At 40.2% G+C, this 21,076-nt stretch overlaps 2 protein-coding genes and 1 long non-coding RNA gene across 8 annotated transcripts in view; 1 reads left to right on the top strand and 2 right to left on the bottom strand.

The window, feature by feature from the left end:
* Positions 1–426: 426 nt before the first annotated feature.
* On the top strand, positions 427–7,411 carry trim47 (tripartite motif containing 47). The gene is made up of 8 exons (XM_046411109.1): positions 427–675; positions 1,050–1,261; positions 3,018–3,063; positions 3,197–3,292; positions 3,495–3,719; positions 4,098–4,120; positions 4,601–4,722; positions 5,137–7,411. The coding sequence occupies exons 1-8, from the start codon at positions 493–495 to the stop codon at positions 5,664–5,666; spliced, it is 1,437 nt and encodes a 478-aa protein (XP_046267065.1). The 5' UTR covers positions 427–492; the 3' UTR covers positions 5,667–7,411.
* A 1,672-nt stretch (positions 7,412–9,083) lies between these two features.
* On the bottom strand, positions 9,084–10,542 carry LOC124070765. The gene is made up of 2 exons (XR_006845238.1): positions 9,710–10,542; positions 9,084–9,532 (listed from the first exon to the last, which is right to left on the bottom strand). It is a non-coding gene; the product is annotated as an uncharacterized LOC124070765 (long non-coding RNA).
* A 528-nt stretch (positions 10,543–11,070) lies between these two features.
* Positions 11,071–21,076, bottom strand: part of trim3b (tripartite motif containing 3b) — a 31,351-nt gene continuing 21,345 nt past the window's right edge. For 5 of the 6 annotated variants that reach the window (XM_046410972.1, XM_046410971.1, XM_046410973.1 and 2 more), the window contains 15 exons: positions 19,929–20,058; positions 19,190–19,300; positions 18,872–19,023; positions 18,347–18,527; positions 17,999–18,100; positions 17,745–17,843; positions 17,126–17,278; positions 16,420–16,798; positions 15,781–15,884; positions 15,487–15,654; positions 15,033–15,201; positions 14,231–14,272; positions 13,518–13,588; positions 13,207–13,347; positions 11,071–12,987 (listed from right to left, as the gene is read on the bottom strand). In XM_046410972.1, the coding sequence (XP_046266928.1) occupies positions 12,835–12,987; positions 13,207–13,347; positions 13,518–13,588; positions 14,231–14,272; positions 15,033–15,201; positions 15,487–15,654; positions 15,781–15,884; positions 16,420–16,798; positions 17,126–17,278; positions 17,745–17,843; positions 17,999–18,100; positions 18,347–18,527; positions 18,872–19,023; positions 19,190–19,300; positions 19,929–20,058 (2,155 nt within the window). In that variant the 3' untranslated portion in view covers positions 11,071–12,834. The remainder of the gene's footprint in view (positions 12,988–13,206; positions 13,348–13,517; positions 13,589–14,230; positions 14,273–15,032; positions 15,202–15,486; positions 15,655–15,780; positions 15,885–16,419; positions 16,799–17,125; positions 17,279–17,744; positions 17,844–17,998; positions 18,101–18,346; positions 18,528–18,871; positions 19,024–19,189; positions 19,301–19,928; positions 20,059–21,076) is intronic. The other variant, XM_046410975.1, reaches the window with a different exon arrangement.

Genomic DNA, 21,076 nt, shown 5'->3' with positions numbered 1-21,076 from the left:
AAAGGATGTGAATTCTGACTTAGACGAAAATCACCCGTCATATAATAATGTCACCATCTGATTATTATCATTTCCCTCACAAAGCTCACATATTTATATTACATACAAGCAAAACGTACAAGCAAGAAGCAAAACGTAACAATCAGCTGGTGTGACTATTAGGAGAGCAGAGTGAAATAAAGAGATCCTAATGTTTTGTGATATCACAAAATAGAAATCACATGCAAAATCCATTCAGAAAGATAATGGAAACTCAAACTCAAAATGATGAAAAACTGGTAATGAAAAATTACTACTAGAGAGAGAGAGAGAGAGAGAGAGAGAGAGAGAGAGAGAGAGAGAGAGAGAGAGAGAGAGAGAGGCAGAAGGCGGGGGCGGAGGGATCTGATTGGTTAAGACGGAATATGACGCACCACAAATGAGCCTGCTTCCCTCCCTCCGCGTCCTTCACTTCCTGCTGCGGAAGTGTTGTGCTGCTTTTGGCTGGTGAAAATGGCTACTGCTGGAGCTACAGGAGACGACCTGAGGAAAGAGCTCACCTGTGCAATTTGTCTGGACTTCTTCAAAGACCCAGTTATACTGAAATGTGGACATAATTTCTGTCGGTTTTGTATCTGCATGCACTGGGATGAAAATGGCGGAGACTATGGATATCAGTGCCCTCAGTGCCGAACGGTAAGTTTATGTGGTTACCTGTTTTTTCTACCTTGGTTTTAACGCCACAAAAATAGTACGTTTGTGACAACAGTACTTTCAGTTGTTAATCAGCGAATTCAGAGGAGTTGGATAACGGTTGATCACGGCTGGAAAAAATAATGTTAACTAGCTACGCAGTGCATTTTGTGGTTGCCGTTGCTATGATAGCTCCCTTAAGCTAACTCTGGTCAGTTAACAGTAGCTGAATATAACGGACTAACTGTTTTAGCTATTAATTAGACCGTGTAATGCAGAATAAGTGGAACCTCACTGTAGGCAAACTAATAGTGACTCTGGCCTCGGTTTCAAGCACATGTCTGCGTCTTTATCAGTTGCTTTCTTTGTTCTCGCAGGTGTTCAGTAAGAGGAGCTTCACTAAAAACTACCTGGTACAGAACCTGGTGGCCAAACTGGACGATTTGGAGTGTCTGGGGTCTTGTCCTGCACAATCTAAGCCCGTTAAAGTAGACGGGAAGTGTGACCAACATGGAGAAGAACTCAAATTGTACTGCCAGACTGATAAGAGGCCCATCTGTGTAGTCTGCAGGGAATCTCGGGCACACAGGTTGGTCCTGTTCTCGCCTTTTTCATGTAAGGAAAAATACAGACCCTCTCTTTCAGGTTAGCTATTTGTTTCCTCGAAAACGATTGCAAATACATAGTTGTTGCTCTCTTGCGAAGGAGCGGAATGGGTTGTAATATTTGTAAATGAAATTGTTCATGTACTGAGTACCTTGTAAAGTATCAACCCAAGGTAATTCAGTACCAAGTACTATTGGAGCCTCTTCAGTCAAATGACATCTGCCTGTGAGTGTTTTTGTACTTATTGTGGAAAAAAATGGCTTGCTTACAAGTAATCACAGCAGGCATTCTTTGATTTAATTTGATATGTAATTGGCCCACGACTGCAGCAGCAACAACTCATACAGACTGCAGTGGGGTGACGTTGAGCCTATTGTATTTGACAGAGATGGCAGTTCATTGTGTTTGATACCAAAAGGTATTAGTATCACTTTCATGGTATTGATCTGGTATTGTTCTTTTATAAATATATATTTATATCAAGCCCTAGCAACAAAGTTGCCTTTACTTTTGCTACTTACCTGCTTGTCTTTGTCATGCAAATCCTTACACAATGTGATAACTTGGTCTCTCATCGGTTTTTCCGGGGTCTTTTTGTCCTTGAACAAGCTATCATTGTTCTGAAGAGATATCAGAGGCAGTGTACCAATGACAGAAAAAAGTGACATGAGTCTTGCATGGTAGATGCACATTTCCACCACAGTGAATTTACGAATAGGCAGAATATTGTTGAGCCCCCACCCCCAATCAGGCCATAGCTGTATCATAATCATAAACATTACTCTGTGAAAAGTTATACCAGATTTAGTGAGCATATAGTCTTTGTTCTTGATCAGTTTACTCCCATTTTGTTGCACAAACAACAACTAATTTCCACTTTCCACAGATTTTGTTGACGTTGGTGTCAAGATGGAAAGGAGTTTCATGTCGGTCTGCTACACAACACAAGAGCCAGAGTAGCCCTCAACTTAAATTAAATTAATAAACTTTGAGTAGGTGTAGACAGTGTAAGTCTTGAAAATGGGCAAATGCTTTTACTGACATCTAGATATTTTCTTTTGTCATAATTACACAGATTTGACTTGTTGAAATCACTGTAATATTTGTTATGCCTTCAACCCATTTGAATTTTTTTTTTTTTTAATGCAGACTATTATTGACTAACTTTTGCTTTTCATTATTCTGAATAAAAAGTGTGCCTTTGACTATATTCCCTTATATTCCCAGCCAGGTTGGCTGTGTTTGGGTGAAGTAAGGGGATAAAGACACACCAACCAAAACAGTGGTCTGTGAATGGTTACTTGGAAAACAAGTTTAAGCAAGCACTACTGGGCAACAACTATTAGCAACACGGCTCACAGAGTGTTTTTATTCACAGCTGTTTACTTGTTTTTAAAGATTCTCTGGAGTTTTTGACCACTAATAGCAATTACCAATGGTTTTCATGGGCTCTTTTTTTTTTTTCAATTTTGCACTAACAAAGACAGAGATGAAGGCCACTAACTGACAGATCTGTTTTGTTTTTTTTATGATTTTGTTTCAAATGTGGTTTTCAATTGTTTTTAAGGAAGGAAATGTGCTCAGTACTGCTTATTAGGCACACTGTAGTTTGGAAAGAACCAATGAATGTAATGTTGGTTTCTAAGAAAACTCCACTGGTCACCTGAAGTGTTTTGGGGTAGTGTGACAAACTGATCTCTGTAAAACATTGACAGCTCATCATTGTTCTGTCATTGCAGACACCATGAGGTTGCACCAGTGCCAGAAGTTGTGAATGATATGAAGGTAAGGTCCTGCTGTACATTTGGCCAACAGATGAGAAATTGTATGGCCTTTTTGTTCTTTTTTTTAATGTGTGATTTATTCATGATGTTCTGTTTTTCTTGTGTGCATGTATCTCAAATATGTTTTATTACAGATGGAGTTGAAATTGAGGCTAATGGAGCTCAACTGGCAAAAGTCTCAATGTGTGAAAGTTATAACGGCTGATGAGCGAACCAAAAGTGAAGTTCGGGTGGGTAGACCTTTTTTGCTGAAGACATGTACATGTTACATGACCAAGCTTAAAGTGTACCTTACAACCTTGTCTTGACTTGACAAATTTACCCTATTTTGTCATGAAGTACTTGACATATACATATTAGAGTACACACTGCACTCTACTCCACTGGCCCTGCTCATCAAATTCTTCATCCTGAGCCTCTCTGTCCCTCCAGCTGAAGAAACAGAGACTCAAGGAGAAGATTGAGGCGGATGTCGGTGCCTTGGTCCAGTTCTTGCTAGATGAGAGAGACTCACTGCTTGAGAGCCTGGACGCTGAGGAGGTGGCCACCATAGCTGTGATAGACGACAACTTGAAGATTGTGGAGACGGAGGTGGAAGCTGTAGACAAAGCTATAGCTAACATCCACAGCCACATCAGTGGGAAAACTAGCTTTGAGGTCAGTCTAACATATCAACCCTGACATTCACACCATTCACCATGCCTATATCAGGGCTTCATAAGTAGATATGCATAACACCTCTGTCAGTATGCAGCAGGGATTATATACAAATATACTGCATTGCATTGACTTAATTCTGTCAAAATATGCTGAAATAGTAGATTGGTACATGTATTGGGTAGTGCAATTTTTTCATTCATTCTTTCATTCTCTTTTGGCATGAACCAAAGTTTCAAAAACATCATGAAATGTTTTAGTGTTTGACTTGCATGTTAAACCACCACAACGGTATGTAAACAAAATTTTTTTTTGAGGTGATGCGAAACATAAAGTGTGTTCAATAGTAATCAAAGTATGCTTTTGTTTATCCAACAGAGCCTCGCTGAGACTTTCAATGAGTAAGTAATTTACCATATTTCATTTTAGGGTTTGTACCAAGTCTGAAGAGTTACCAAAATGGTCGATTGCAACCATTATGTTTTCAATGTTAAGAATACGTTTGAATCTTTGAAAAGTGCTTGATTTTGTAAACCAAAAATCGTATATTTGAAATGAATCATCCCATCATTGTATTTGTTGTCTCCTCAAAATTGAAATAATCCTCATCAAACCTGACAAAGCTACAATGAGTAGGTAAAATAAAGTGACAATGGACGTTAATACTTTTGGTATAAAAAATTTTTGTAGATGTTGTTTTTGCATTCATTCAGTAAAAATTCAAACATTGTGATAAAGGTCTTGAGAGTCTGGAAATTATTGGTTTAGGTATGTTGAAAATATTTGAAAAGTACTTGAATTTTACTCTTGAAGTTATATGAATTCTGTTATTTAATATGGACATTTACTTGATAGCTTTTTTTTTTTTTTCCCCTCCACAGAGTCATCCATTGCAAGCCATTCACATCCCTCGAGCCAGTTAATTGTCCGACTGAATTTACAGACTTCTCAGGGCCCTTCCAGCTTATCATGTGGAAGAAGATGATGCACGTGCTACACACCAGTGAGTGTACACTTAGAAGCATGTGCTGAATGCGGTCTGGAGTGTTGCTTATGAGGGTGTATGACATTGTAGTGCAGGGGGTAGCACTGCTGCATCACAGAACATTCTGGGTTCAACTGGTAAAGCAAAAGAATATTTCAGACACTCATTCAAACTAACACTAGCTGGACAAGTTGGCTAGTTGTCCTATTTACACTTCAGCAATGAAGTGGTTCTGATTTGCAAATCTGCCACTTTTCCTGGACAAAATTGTAATTTTTTTTTCTCTCTCAGTGCCTTGTCAACTTCAGCCCAATGTAAAAGCAAGGTAAACTAATCTCTCTCTGGTGTGTGTGTGTGTGTGTGTGTGTGTGTGTGTGTGTGTGTGTGTGTGTGTGTGTGTGTGTGTGTGTGTGTGTGTGTGTGTGTGTATAGTGCCGCAGAACCTCACCTTAGACCCAGACACGGCTCACCCAAACCTGCTCATCTCAGACTTTGACACGAAAGTGGAGGAGGGTCGTGTTCGTAACCAGGAGCCAGACCTGCCAGCCCGCTTCAACCGGTTCTGTGGTGTCCTTGCCACAGCCCAGTACGCGAGTGGCCAGCACTACTGGGAAGTGGATGTGAAGGACAAAGGGGTGTGGTACCTGGGAGTCACCACTGAGTGCAGCAACAGGAAGGGCTTTGTCAGCCTCACTCCCTCAGCAGGATACTGGAGCTTGTGTCTGCAGGACCGGCTGTATGCCAACGGAGAACATGGGCGCATCCCTGTCGCTGACTACTGGAACTCTCCTCGGGTCGGCGTGTACCTGGACTATGACAACGGGCGTCTCAGTTTCTATGATGCTGTCACGATGAAGAGACTGTACATGTTTGACACCTGCTTTGAAGAGCCTGTCTACCCTTTCTTCAGCCCAGGGAAGAATGATCCAGGCAGCAGGTTGCAGATATGTCACTATTACTGATAGAACTGTGATGAGTGTTTAAATTTAGTTGTCTAATCTTATGTATACCAGTGACTTTGACATTTGCTGTTGGCAAGATTTTATTTCAGATGGGGCTGCAGTGCCAGGGTGATTTTGACCCCTGGAGCCTCATACTGTATGTATTTGAGCCGTTACTTGTTGTTCTTATTGGTGTTTAAAAAACAAAGTTACACTAAATAAGAATTACCATGTGTCTTGTCACACTTGGGTTGCGATAAAGAGCTTACTTTTTCTCATTCTGAGGTTTAACATTTGAAATTTGGTATCTTTCGACCTAGACACACACTGTAGGCTTATACCCCTGACTGCTGTGGCGAGGGGTTAGGAGAGGTGCTTTGCTGTCTTTATCACTGTGTCTGCTGGGATGCAGATGCTTCAGATGCTCTTGTTGATTGGAGCATGTACAGCTCTTATCCTGTTAGCAACCTGTATGCCATACTACTGTACATTAACTACAATTTTTGCCAGACAAGGTCAGTGCTATTGTCTTGGGTAGAACGTGAAGGACGTGGCACAGTTATCATATTGATAGCTGCTGGCAGTTATGATTCCCTCATTAATTCTAGACTGAATAGCAGTCAATTGACTCATATATTTGAGATTTCAGGAAAATGTGACTCGGGTTGGTTGTTTTGTGGATATCGATGTCGCCACAGATAGTTTTATCATTAGCCTTTTAAAATCGTTTTTTTATTTATTTATTACATATGAATTGATAAGACTGTATGTTCCTCTGAGCCACATTTCACAGCTTATTTTATGTGAGCAGTGATACTGAAGGCATGAATTTATGCCATTTTGCTTTTTTTTTTTTTTTTGTTTTTTTTTGTTGTTGTTTTGTTTTGTTTGTTGTTTTTTTGGTATTTTGAAAATCTGAAACTTATTCCAGCAGTAGAATTCACAGCCAGAAACCAGAACCAGTTTGCAACTGCACAAAATTAACTGTCATTTGACAATATTACAGAAAGGATCCTTGTGGAGACGGACCATTTTCCACCAGTCACCAACTTTGGCTGAAGTAAACCCTTAATATTATTAATTGCTAACAGTTGAGTGGATCCCAGTGCTGTAAATTGGGCCTCACATTTTAGGGTCTTTTTATCCAACTCCTACCGTCTGATTTTTTTTTTTTTTTTTTTTTTTTGTCTCCAGTTAAATGCTGATTTGTTAAATTCTTGAATTTGAAAAAAGCTTGTATCTGGATATATTTTTTTCTTCCTTCATAATCTCGTGATTTAAATAATTTTTATTTTGTGATTATAATCTTTCAAAGGTTTTTAGTTTTGCCCGTGCAGTCTTGTACAGTGCGGCTATTGAACTACATGTTTACCGTTTTACAGGGTCGTGCAATGGCTTTCTTCTTCAAATATCTTATTGTGGAGCACAATGGAAACATTTAACAGCATTGTCACTTCAGCTAATCTCAAGTTGCTCCTTTTTCATTTTAGTTTTAAAGGTCTAAGACAGGAAAACTCTGTTCTCTTTAACTTCTGAATATTTGCTGATAAACATTTTGTCTAAGATTGTATACCTCAATACCTGTACATACCTTTCATTGCTGAATTTGTCCTTTATTCACCTCAGCAGTTTCTGGGCTGTGACACAAAAAAAAAAAAAAAAAAAGAAAAAGAAACCTTGCTAGTCCCTGTTTGTGCCCCTTTCACCTGCTATGACTGTGCTTAATGTTTTTCAGACTTTACAGTGAGATTAAAGAGCAACAAAGACTTCTGTTTGATTCCCTTAAAGCCTTGTTTACCATCCACATGCTGTACCTGCTTTGCTCAGTGTTAATAGCCTATTTTTCACATGATTTCCAGTCTATATGGTTCATGTAAACTTTTAGCAAAAGCACAAATGTGATTTAAACAGTATGACTTGCCTGAAATTTGGTTTTTAAAATCTTTCTTTGCTGGCAACGAAAAAATTAGTTATTTATGATATCAAGACACCATCGGCCCAACATGTGAAGTTGAACCCTTTGAATTATTCGAAATACACATTGTCAGCATCAAAATATTGAACTTGTTAAACCATTTACTTGTACTGGCTGTTAGATGGCCTAATATCTACATCTGAATAACAGTTTTTGACCTCTTAATATGTACAGATTCCTTTGTTAAGGCTCCTGGTTTACATCCAAAATGCCAACTGTACCAACCTCCCCCACCCCTCTTTTGCAATGACCAGGTTGCTGCTAAGAACAAAGAGATATTCCTAAAAGGTCTGTTTGTCCCTGTTTGCTATTCTGGTCCAACATCCTCATTTAACCATCTGAGACAGAGTTTTGGTGTCACTGATTCAGTTTTCAAACTGCAAGAACATTTAAGGAGGAGGTGAGAAAACAGCTCTTTCCACCCCTCCTCCTGCTTTGGTAATGAGTAAGTAGTATTTTTTTTTTTTCTTTCCAGAGATGATTTTAATGAAGGGCCGGCTGAGCATACAATGGGATAGAAATACATGATCATGAATAACATGTCAGCTTACTAGGTCTTCCACAAGAGAGAACACAAAAACAGTTCATTCAACATTATTAGGAGCACAAACTGTAATGACTGCTTTTATGACCTTATGCAACAGATTCTGAACGTCACTCTTTCATGACTCACTTGGTTTACAATTAGAAGTCTCTAAAAATAGATACCAATGCTGACATGATTCAAATGACGATGCTATTGTCTGAATTTTCCTGTAATACTCAATATCTTTAAACATTTTACTGTAAATCCTGCAAACTACTAAACAAATTGTTTTATTGGACAAAGTCTGGCTTTTAATAAAATAATTTAATTTCTATAGCACATACACTGCATAGACAAAAGTACTGGGCCACCTGACCATTACATCAACAAGGAATTTGATAAATTTGCATTCAAAATACATAGACGGCTTTGCAGCATTGACAGCTTCCACTCTTCTGTGAAAGCTTTCCACAAGATTTTGGAGTGTTTCTGTGGGGATTTTTGCCCATTCATGCAGCAGAGCTTTTGTGAGATCAGGCACTGATGCTGCATGGCTCACAATCTCCATTCAAGTTCATCCCAAAGGTGTTCAGTGGGGTTGAGGTCAGGGCTCTGTGAGGGCCAGTCACCAAACTCATCCAACCATGTCTTTATGGACCTTGCTTTGTGCACTGGAGCACAGTCAGGAAGTATAGCATTGTCCAAAATGTCTTGGTATGCTGAAGTGTAGCCCACCATTTTTCCACCGATGGCAGGGAGGGGCTCTGAGTTCGTTAAATCAGCTAAAGAGTGTATAATAAATGTCTATCTTTTCTCTTGAGTTCAATTAGCAAAATTACTGTCACTATCAAAATCAGACCTTTCAGCAAACCTTCATGTATGTATGGAAACCTTCAAAAGGGAGGCCACCACTCATACACACACTGAAGTCAGAATGTAAGAACAATAAACGTGTTTACTTTGGAAAATTAGGGTAAATAATAATAACAAATACAAGAAACTAATACGACTCTCTGCTCACTGGTTTTCCCCGTGACAAACTTATTTTGTATGTAAACAGAATAATCTCAGTTCAAGTCCGAGTCAATGACAAGTCAATGGGGCCTACTCACACGAGCACACCAGCAAATTAATAACAATAATAAACCCCTGTTGCAGGCCTGAGTCGGTGCTTGGGAGCGGGGAGGCACAAACTATTCGGACACTTCACTCAAGTTGAGCAAAACAAAAATAAAGCACCTTACTCCAGAGACTGTGTCCAGTCTGGAACAGTGTAGCTTGTTTACCCGCCTCTTGGTCTGCTACTTTGGCAACTCGTAGCCCTCTCTGTGGTTGACTTCTCAAAACTTCCAGGTCGGAAAAGATGAACTAGAGCAGTGATCCTCACTATGTTTTTATGTTTTTTTTTACAAGAGCCACATTGGGAAAGCAAAGTCAAGAGGAGAGCCACTTTTACAACAATATACCAAGTCACTGAAGCAGACAGACATTTCTACATAATTCGTCATCCCACAAAAAAAGAAACAATACAGCCAATACACTTTCAATTAAGACCATATTTACCTTAACACTGGGATGAACGGAAGCTGGAATGCATGTCCTTGACTTTCTTGATGTTGTATTTGTAGTTTGTTGTTGCAATCACGGTAAGGCATTCAAGATGAGCATGGGTCAGCCGGTTTCCCTGTTTCCTCTCGATAGCGTTCACCTTTCGTATTTTACTTGGAACACCTTGCGTTAGCCTGCTCGTTCCCTCTCCGGCATCTTCATGTTCACTTTATCCTCACTATTCCTCCTTTGCGTGTCTGTTCGTCTGATTTTGTCCTCTTTTTTATTAGAAAACGATCCATTTTAACGGCTAATACGGCTAATGGCTAGCGTTGCTATCGTAACCTGCAAGCACGCACAGCAGTCAAGTGAACCGCTGTTGTAAGCAATAAGCCTGCTGCGTTGCCAGATTTGGCAGTTACCCCCTTTTGGAAACAACATAAATTATGGCTAAAGGAAAAATATAATGCGAGTTTGTAGTCTAATGTTCATTGTATATTTATGTGGCTCATAAAAAATCTATTGGCTGTGTTATATTGATATAAGCTCCCATGCGAGCCGCCAATTAAAGCCTGACGATCCACATGTGGCACCCGAGCCGCGCAATGAGTATGACTGAGCATCAGCTGAGTTAGCTAAACATTTGCTATACAGTGCATTCATAGTGCTAATGAATGCTAATGCTAATTAAACGGTGCAGGGCATACAGCAAATTTCGGGTTGAAATATTACAAGCTGCTCATCACACACATGTAGAATCAGTGCCGTTACAGACTGTCGTGCTGAAAATCTGTGGTGCAGATTACATACACATTTGATTGTCTTCCCCTCTTGGTACCGCGTCTCTGGTGACTGGTCAAGTTGTACAACAAAAACACATCTATTTCCGCTCAGGACCTTCACAATACAATATTAATGACCCTTCACAATAAAATTAAATATTACAAGCGACAGATAGGTACCCTTTTAAACACATATTCTTGTACACATTTTAACCTTTGTAATATACATCTTCTTTAACTTTTTAACCCCATGCATTGCATGTCCATATGAATTAACACATTTTAACTTATTTAAATGCACAATATTTTAACTGGATTACAGAAGCATTAAGATTTATATTAGGACTATTAGGACTATATAGTGTAATTGATCATATTTGCGGGTAATTTGACAGTTTTCCACTAGAGAACACCCCTTGTATGAAAAAAATTAATACAATAAGTGAAGTCTTGTTACACAAAACAGACCATTTGCACAACAATTTATAGTGTCATTCTTTAATATTTACAATCATACCTTTCTCATAATTACATAAATGTAGTGATTACTTCTTGTAAGACCAGCCTCTTGTAGTATTCAGTAGGTTTCACACGATGGTTTAATGTAGTGTTTTATTTATATGTGCTCCTTTTATTTCACACACGTGTAGGTCAGCTACAGGTGAAAAACCAGACAAAAAAACATAAACACAATTTATGAAAGGGGGGATTCAACTAAATCTGTCAGCACAGAGTTTTCCAATGAATGGGAAATGCAGATCAATCGTTGGTGGCAGACTCTTTATTCATAAATCACAGGTGAAAAATTATGCGTCACTGCTTGTTGGCTGGTGTTGTGATCCTCTAGGAGCCATGCCGAAAACCTTCAGAACACTGAACTACCAAGCTAATGAATACAAAAATCCATGATAAAGGTGCTTGTCGGCTACACCAAGAATATGATTGTAATATACAGTACACTTTCTGATTATGTTAAACTATACACAGAGGCATATATTACTCTTGCAAACTATATAACTCTTAGAATATTTGTATTTTGTGCAACAACAACTTACAACAATACATTTTGGCAGAAGGAAAAGTTAACGGTTTAACTGGATGTGAACTCTGGGAAGAGGCGGACGAGCGAGCGGCATTTCAGTGCTACAAGTTACAAGGCCTATGTACAACGATGTTTGGCAAAGAGGAGACAGTCCAAATGCACTAATTAGAAAAATAATTTGTAGAACAAATTATGTAGAAAAGAAAATAAAAAATAAATTAAGTCCTTTGAAAAAATAAAACACAGCAAACGATGTGTGTACAACTTTGTTCCATAGAAGTCTGCAACACATTTCAGTTGGCTACTACTTGGCGTTACCTTCTACTGTACTAGCATATGTTCCAGTGTCCTTGATTTGTTAAGTGCTGGAGTAAGTAGGCTATATAGTGAAATAATATGGACACCAAATTCATATTTACACCTAAATATGCATATGTACATTAGGTTGTAGAGGTGAATACACAAAAGTGCAATAAGTAGCAGGGTCAAATATCATAAGTTTGTTTTGGTTAATAGATGTGAACTTAATGGAAGGGACTGAACTTAATATTAAAGAGCTGGTTCAGTCATGTTCTACAAACCTTGTTTTTCTGTTGTTATTGTGCTTTTTGATGCTTGTCTTTGGGTAATAAAAAAAAAAGACACATTCCTGTCTGCATATGTTTCTTTAGCATTTACTGATGAGAAGTTGAAGGCAGTGATGACTGGGTCATTTTTTAGGAGCACGCTGACATGCGACAGTGTTTGATGAAAGGCCTGAGCATTGTTCAACCACAAAGCATCACCTTCTCACCGGGAAACATGTGTCTTCCCTTGTTTGCTGGTTGCTGAGAGTGTTGCCTGTTTCCACTGCCCCAAAAAATTGCAGTAATTCACTAACTTCAGACTGACAGGTCTATCTACTGATGAGGTCCTACGTGTTGGAAAAAGAGCCGAAACATCTAGTTCCAGATTTGGCTCACAACACAAATGTCTGACAGTTTAAAGCAGACAGACCTTATGAGTAGCTATTTTAAATTATTTCCTTTTATTAACCTTTATGTCACCAGGATAGTCTCTTGAGATGTACTTTCTCTCAGATAGGGAATTAATGAGACTTCTGGCAGTATTTTTTGAGATAACTAACTTATTTTAATTTTTGGGGGATTGATGTTTTTGCAAACTTATTTTTCTCAGACTTCTGTCTTAAGTTCGGAATATTAGATCTTCCAAATTACAGATAGGCTGTACAGACTAAATGAAATGTTGCAGTTCTATGCGTACAGGCAGAATGTGGAGTCTAAGCAAGAGTTATGTCAGCGTTGCCTTCCCTCAGTCTACTGAAGATATCTGTAAACCTTAAAGCAGTGATTGCCAGAGTCTGCAACAGCCACGTGTCCGTCAGAGGTGAGGGCGAGGCCCTGGGGGCCGTACAGCGGGTCTGCTGAGGTGTTAATATAAGATAAGAAGGAGCCTGTGCTGTCAAACACCTGGAATAGAAAAAACCCCACAAAGGCTCATGGTCATGTTGCATCAGATTTTACCGTTGAGCATCATTTTCCATAGCTCTATAATTTTATGTAACTTTTCCTTTGTGACCTAAACCTCAGTGTTTATACTCACTGATTAAAAACAAAGCTGTATCAATTAAAATTAATTTTGTCCTAAAGTTGCATAATTGAAAGTAGACTGAATATAGACTGTCTCACCTGTATTCTGCTGTTTCCCCAGTCAGCTACAATGATGTTTCCATTGGCGTCCACAGCTACACCAGTGGGAGCATTGAACTGGCCATTGCCTTCACCATGGGAGCCAAATTTAAACAAGAACTCTCCATCTGCACTGTACACCTGGGACAGGAAGTCAGTAAACACATTTTGTCTACATCTCCATAAGGCACCTGATTGCCGTAGACTAAAATGTACATGTGTCTTAATGATAATGAAGGAATACATAACAATGAAGGACTGCAACATTTGTTATGCTTGTGGCAGCTTCAGAGACATAAGATATGTCTTACCTTCACAGAGTGATTGTGAAAATCGGTCACAATAATTTCATTCTTGTTGTTCACTGCGACAAAGTGCGGACCTGGATGAGGAGAGAGGGGAAAGTTATTGTGGAAACTTGCTGTACTTTTGCTGTGGTTTGCATGATTTCCTTTCAACGTTAGTGGGTCGTTCCAACACAAAGTTTGACTAGTTGTGTCTAAAACTGAAATTACAAAACATAGTTGAATATTATGGTTAGCTGTTGTGGTTTGCCTTGAGTTACACCACTGATCTCCTGTTTCTTTAGGCTATCAAAATGTAACTAAAACTACACTAGATTAATGGCAAGGCTCAAGGCTCTCAGATTCCATTCCTCTGTTTTATTGTCTTAGATATGCATGGTTATAAAAATGTATTATGGTTAGCTATTTATATGAAATTGTACATTAATGAGATCTTGTCACACTCATTGTTTTGGTTAGGAGATTTGGAGTCGGAGCAGTTGAAAATCATTCACTGATCTTTTCATTGCCATCTACACAATAAAACACATTGCACATGACAAAATGTTCGTTATTGCAATAATGATTATCACAATGTGTGTGTGCAGATTTATCTCTGATTATTGTTGTACTTGATCCAACATTCTGAGGAGGTCAGAGACATAATCAAGGAGTCGGGTTAGACAGAGGGCACCGCACTGTGGGATTAAGGTTGCAGCAAGGCCACACTTAGTACTTACTGAAAACTGAGCCAGATTTATTTAAGTTTGGGCCAAGTTTTTCTGGATTGAAAACAGGAGGAAGAACAGAAAGAAAGAAAGAAAAATTGGTAGTCAGAGATAAAAGATAAGCAAAGAAGAAAATAGAGTAGGGTGCTCAGCATAGGTGCAGTTTGTGGAGGGAAGCAGGGAGTCACTGTAACGCCTGGGGCTTTGCCTACATGTGTATGTATACAGGCTTATTGTTTTAAACAGCATGCAGCATGTGATGTAATGCATTGATCGGTTTTCAGAAATATAATGAGAGAACCAAACAATATTCTTTTTCTTTCAAACTCGCTGTAAAAGTTTCAACAAAAGTAGAGAAATACACACAGGTCTGCACTGGGAACATCCTTATTATTGTTATCATTGTTATTTATTCCTCTCTGATAGTTTTATTTACTGCATGCATGTGTTTTTGTATGAAGACAGTTTTAGAAAGACAGCTTTTTGACAATACACCTCATTCTTTTGCCACAAGCTTTTGCCATTTTAAACTGCACCTACATCACAGTGAGGACATTTTCTTACATAAATCCTGTACAGTAGAGAAATGAAAGCTGCAAAACATGTTGCAGAACTCTTTCAAGCATAGTAGAGCCCAAATGGTACTTTGTGTTGCCATATATTGTGCAAAATTGGGGAAATATCATGAAGGAGTTACTTTAAAAGCTGGCAGACATTGCTGCCCCGCTGACAGAGTCATTTGAGAGAGAGGGGATTGTTTGTGAGCTCCCTGTCGGTGTTAACATGAGGCCTACTATTAAGGCCTCCTTCTCACCTGCAAACTGTCTGTCAGATGTCCCCCTGCCTCCAAACTTAGTCACCAACTTCCCATTGGACTGAAAGATGAAGACGCAGCAGGCCTTGTTGTCCACAGTGATGATGTGTCCATTTTTATCCACAGCCACACCCTTAGGACCCATGAGCCGACCTGCTCCGATCTTATTCTGTGAGGGAGGAAAGAAAGTGAAGATGTGAACGTCTTTGAAATAATTTTCTTGTAAATGAGCGTCCTTTTTCTATTTCTTCAAGTTTTATGCAAGAATGAGGCTAATGTTGGAGCAGTAATTTCAGTTGTTCATGCAGGATTTTCTTTTACTTCAATAGGGAAAGAAATCACAAACAAATAAACACCATATCTTTTGTACCATTTACATGCTATGAGATCTCACCTTCCAGCGACCCTGATGGATAAGCGGTACAGAAAATGGATGGATTGTTGGAGATCTCACCTTAAACTTGCCATCGGAGGAGAAGATGCTGACCCATCGATTGTCATAGTCGGCCACCACAATGTCACCGTTCATGTCCACAGTGACGCCTGTCGGCCTCTGCAGCTGCCCGGGAGACCGACCTCTGACCCCAAAGCGCATCTTGAACTGCCCATCATTGGAGAATATCTGTAATCATTTTCACCAAAGAGCATCTTTCTGAGTGAAACATGTCATCAAGTGTTTTCCTCTTCTATGTAACCATACATGGTTGCACATGCTGCAGTTGCACCTTCGTCCCTGCGTCTGTCTCACCTGTATGCATTGGTTGTTGCTGTCGGCCACCACCACTCTGCCGTTACCAGATGCGGAGATTCCCTGCAGATTTGTGAACTCCCCTTTTTCTCTGCCCCGGGAACCTTACAAATAAATAGTAACACACTGAGTAAATATGAAATTTGATATTTTCATCTTTGTCTCATTGTGCAATATTTTTGGTTTTGGCTAAAATAATTGCTCATGCTGTGCAGCTAATTATAGAAGTTACATTCTTTGCATGGCAGGGACATTTTAGTAATAAGTTTGTAGGGAACCGATTCTTCCTGCTACCCTTTTCACAACATCCATATTTGTTCTCTGCTTTTTGACCTCCTGAGAACATACTGTGAAAGCAATGTTTTTTCTGGATGTCACCTCTTCTATCAGCCCACTGCAAGCTGATTTTCAATCTGTATTCTAACGGCATGGAATGAAAACAGTAGCTGCCTCGGGGAGAGGATATCAATCCAAAAACTTATTTTATATGGTAAAAAATGCAGGCTGTCTTTATAGAGGACATTTTGTGCTTTTCCCAATGTGATGTAGGCCCACATCATACTGATATGATGAAAGCCTGTATACTATACATAAGTATAGTGTACGGGCTTTCTCTCCTGGATGGGACATCTGTCTTACCCACTCTGTAGATGAGTTCATCCTCAATGGGGTTCTCCTTTTTCTTGGTGGTGCTGTACATGCTGGAAGGCCGTCGCACTGCTTTCTGCCGTATGTGGCCCCCTGTCCCACTGGGGGACTTCACCCTCCTCTTCACGTCATCTGGAGACTGTGGCACATCTGAGGGCTTGACCGCCCGCAGGCGGAAGGGGCTGCCACGTATCGGCTGGCCGTATAGCGACAGAGCAAAAGAGTACTCTCCCTCAGAGCGTAAAGTGTAGCCCACCTCATACGTCCCATTCTTATTGTCCGCTATCTCTGTTTCTGCAGCCCGGCTCCCGTCAGCAGACGTTATCTCTGCTTTTAAAATAGCATTTCCTGTCCGCACCAACTCCCCATCCTGCAAAGAAAGGTCACTGAATCAATTTCAGACCAACCTAAATCTCTTGTTGTTCAAGCAATATTCATATGGTTTCAACATCTAAGGCAGAACTTTTTACAGGACACATCACATTTGCTCCTATAAATTGACTTGATGACCACCATAAAATAACTGACTTTTTGAAAAAGAACAATAAAACAGCAAAAACAGATAAAAACAGCATGAAATTTGAATGAAAAACTGAAACATGTTGTTAATGCAAAGCAAACACAAAAAAGTTTGCTTTATCCAGAGTTTTCACTGAACATGTAGCAAAAAGAAGGCTAAATAATTTGAAGACAGTACTTTGTCTTTTGTTGTCACAGTAATGGTGTGGTGTTGCCCAGTTGCTGCATGGCGAAGACCCTCTCCTGTGGCGACGGAGGTGTGAGCCACAGCAGATGTGGTGATGAGAACACCCAAGTTCTGGATGGAGCGTCGCAGACCTTCAGTTTCCACCTGGAGCAGAAAGCACAAAAGCTATATAATATTTTCAACTGCAATATCCCTCATTGCTCTCTCCCCAAAAAACTCACGTGTGGCAGGGACAAACCACAGCTGGTGAAGCGAATCAAGTATCTATCAGGCCAAAGACTTTGACATTGTTCTCATTACTGAATTGGTGGGGAACAAACTAGAAGACTGAATATTGGACTTAGTGCCAGAAGTGCAATGAGATAACAATAAACAAGCTGCTAGAACATTAAGGCTGTGCGTGTGAGCGTGTTGGGATAGAGGTTGTCAAAATATCTCTCAAAAACCACTTAAAGCAGCTTTAATATGTATGTTCCACACACACACACACATATATATATATATATATATATATATATATATATATTTCTTTGAGAAATGGCCCCCTGCTAAAGTGAGAAAAAACGCCCACATTTTTACAAAACAAAACGTCAGTGTCCGCAGTCAATACCTGACAATCCAGGTGTGCATTCTGATGTGGTCTCTCTGGGAAGTCATGTCGGGCCAGTGCTGTTACCCGCTCACTCATCTGCTTCTGAACTAGCAGCACCTACACTTGCAAAAGACACATGTTGTATTTTATTGTATAAATATTTTTTTAAATACAAAAAGAGCTCACATCCTGCTACACTTCTGCAATGCACCCAATAGCCTCCCATATGTATTTTCTAGCTTGCTTCTACAAATTAAAATCTGCCAGCCCACCTCAGTAGCACTGCCATGGCTGAGAGCCTGCTCTGTAAAGCTGCAACTGCTCTGGATGTGTTCCTTCCCTTGGAGGAGAGATGAAAGTTGAGCCTGCAGGACCTGCACTCAGGTAAGTGGAAGGAGGAAGGAAAAGAGCACAAATGAGCAAGACAAGGAGACAGAGGATGAGTGGAAAAGTCAAAATCATTAAGTCAGCAGGCTGAATTGTGTTGACAGGAATGAGAGACGTGACAGATCATGTTTGACTACCTGTTCGTAAAATGTCTGTGTGTGTTTGTGCATCTGACAGTGTGTAAAGATGCAAACGCCTATACTATGTATGTGAATGTGTGAAACATAGGTAACCTTCTGCTTCGTGCTGCAGATGTTCTCCAGGTCTGTAACGAGGGCAGTCTTGCGCTGATGTAGCGCCCGTTCCAGCTCTTCAAACGTACTGGTAATCTCTGCTACCGCCTCAGTTTTCCTTTCATTCAGCTGGCGAGAGATCTCACTGACCAGCTCGATGGCTGCTGTTAGCTGAGGAAGCCTGAAAAATGACACAGCGTGAAGTTTTCTTTCAAATAACTGCAGAACTGAAACTAAAAGAAGCACAAGAGTTTAAAAGTCACAGCTTTGACTGAGTAATAAATCTGATATAAAATGTAATATTCCAATGAAGAACCAGCTCTTTATCTACAAAACTGTGTAATTCTATTGATTCTAATGAAAATGAGCCTGTTCTACTGTACCACACACTACCATGTTTTGACATGTCAGACACAACATAACATAAGTGATCTTTAACAGCAGATGCCAAATCTGGGGCAAGCTTCCGAACACCCGATGTGAAGGAAATATTCTTGAAGCTTTATCGGCATATTAAGTCCCCACCTGCTGCGTATGGCATCCAGCTGCGTCTTCAGCACAGCCTTGTGCTGTTCTACGACGTCCCGCAGGGGAACGGTCACATGCTCCCGGTGCTCGCCCTCTGTACAGTCCAAACACATGGCTGTCTCACATGACTCGCAGTAGAACTCCATCACCTGCAGGGGGAGACAAACTGCTCTCTCACTCGTGCTGGGCTTTGCATGTAAGTAAGACATTTTAAGACTGTGCTGCTTTCACATTTATTATTGCTGAAAACGAAAGAGGTAGGGCAACTTTGTTAAGGCGACAACTAGTCTGAGACATCACAGAAGAGCTTCCCACCTTCCCCTCATGGTTTGGGCAGCAGAGGGGCTTCCCTGCAGCCGCAGCGCTGACTGACTCCAGGACACTGCAGGCCTCTGGCCGCGAGCACTCTGGGTCTCGCTGAAGGACCTGGTTGAAAGAATTTCAAAATTTATGACGCTGTTTTTCAGTTAGCTAGTTTCAATAATCTTTTCTGTTTTATCCTCACTTTTTACTTTATTGACTCTTGACAATTAATAGGCAAAGGAAAAGGGAGAGAATGATATGGAACAAAGGTCCCAAACCAACATCAAGTCACAATAATAGTATGTTCCATGTGTCCTATTTGAATTTCCTTGCAATCTATTGTTGATTTCATTCTCTTCGTGACACAAACACACATTCCTGTACATTTTTAGTACCCTCCATTCAATACATTCACTCTCTATACCCCAGTGCTAACCTTAATCATCACCCTTACATGCCCGATAGAAACTATATGACCCTAAATTTAGAACAAACCCTAAAAAGAGCCCCTTGAAGAAGAAAGGACAGTCCAGAATTACCTCATTCTATAAAAATGTTCTCCCTCTGTTCAACACCAAATGTGGTTCTCACGAAAGCAGCGGTACAGAAAGACAGACCATAAGTCCTATTTCTTTGACTAATGTCTGTAATTGTTTTAAACGGTCTTTGCTTTGTTGTTAACATCTGTCTGTTGTTTTTTGTTCCTGTAATCTGTGTGCAACCAGAGGTAAAAAGGGATTATGACTCAAACCTCCATGAGATTAGTGATGAAGAAGTTGTTTTGCAGAGCACAAACTCCTTTTTCTGGCAGGATGGACGTCTGCCGACACACTGGGCACGAGAGCGTCAAAGACTCCGGGGGAATGTAGTTCTGGAGACAGCTGGAGGGAGGCAACAAGCAAATGAAGAAAGCAAAAATTAGAGTAAATCTACCTGAGCTTTTGCATTGTTCAGCCTGTAATTATTAGTCACATTCAATTTACCAATAAAGCAGAGAGAGAAGGAATGGGAAACACTCGAGGAAGAGAGAGAGCTGTCACCTTATCACCATAATTGGGAGACAGGGCCTAAATAGTGCTCCTGTCACAACAAATAGGGGAAAAGTGTAAACCAGAGTCGATAGACAGAACCCACAGCCTCAGGAGAAGACACACACACTTTCTCTTTGAGTAAGCGAATCGCTGACAAACTAATATGCCTAACAGAGATGCAAAGAGACTGAAGACTTCAGTCAGAACGGATGTTTGTGTGCTGCACGCTTGTTTATGCGTCTGCATGTGTGTGTTCATGTGCATGTTTGTAAGGAGGTTTTGGATTTTGGCCTAGCCTCATCCTGGCAGCAGTCACACATCCAGCCCACCAGCACCTGAAGGCTGAGGATGTTCTGCGGGTTTGGTTATCATTAGGAGGCAATCTATTTAACATCAGACACCTTCAAGTCTAAGCCAAAACCACAGTAAGAAAATTTCAGCGACAACATTCAGATTACACCACACCACTGGCCTACAGCCCAGCTGCCATGCAGCATGTGATGTACAACTGCTCTTCTGGTTTTAGTGCTGTCAGAAACCTGAGGTCTGAGTTGAGAATAAGTCTCTGTTGTCATTGTACACAAGGATGTCTGACAACTGCTTGGACTGCATTTTGACGCCATTCTGTTAAATTTATGACACCACACAGGCTTGTGGCAACCAAGGCTTTGTAAACTGCAGTCTTGAGCTTTTGAGAGCAGTGGAAGACTTTGACAAAAGTCTCTTTCTACTGTGTCAAACACTCTGAGGCCTGGATAAATAACTGTTGTTTTGTGAGACACACAACCAGCTGGGGTCCAAAGGCTCAAAAAGATATATGGTGAAAAGGGCTGTAATCCCACATGTAATCATTTTTATTGTTCTGTGA

Source organism: Scatophagus argus, chromosome 14 (assembly GCF_020382885.2).
Source record: "Scatophagus argus isolate fScaArg1 chromosome 14, fScaArg1.pri, whole genome shotgun sequence".
In the NCBI taxonomy this organism is placed as follows: domain Eukaryota; kingdom Metazoa; phylum Chordata; class Actinopteri; family Scatophagidae; genus Scatophagus; species Scatophagus argus.
The sequence above is the reverse complement of the archived record's forward strand: the minus strand, read 5'-3'. Positions and strand labels throughout refer to the sequence as shown.

Bases quoted from the DNA above. Each gene is read 5' to 3' on its own strand.
- trim47 (XM_046411109.1), top strand. From the start codon at position 493: ATGGCTACTGCTGGAGCTACAGGAGACGACCTGAGGAAAGAGCTCACC. The intron at 676-1,049 runs GTAAGTTTATGT...TTGTTCTCGCAG, and splicing joins AGTGCCCTCAGTGCCGAACG to GTGTTCAGTAAGAGGAGCTT. The intron at 3,720-4,097 runs GTCAGTCTAACA...TTTATCCAACAG, and splicing joins GTGGGAAAACTAGCTTTGAG to AGCCTCGCTGAGACTTTCAA.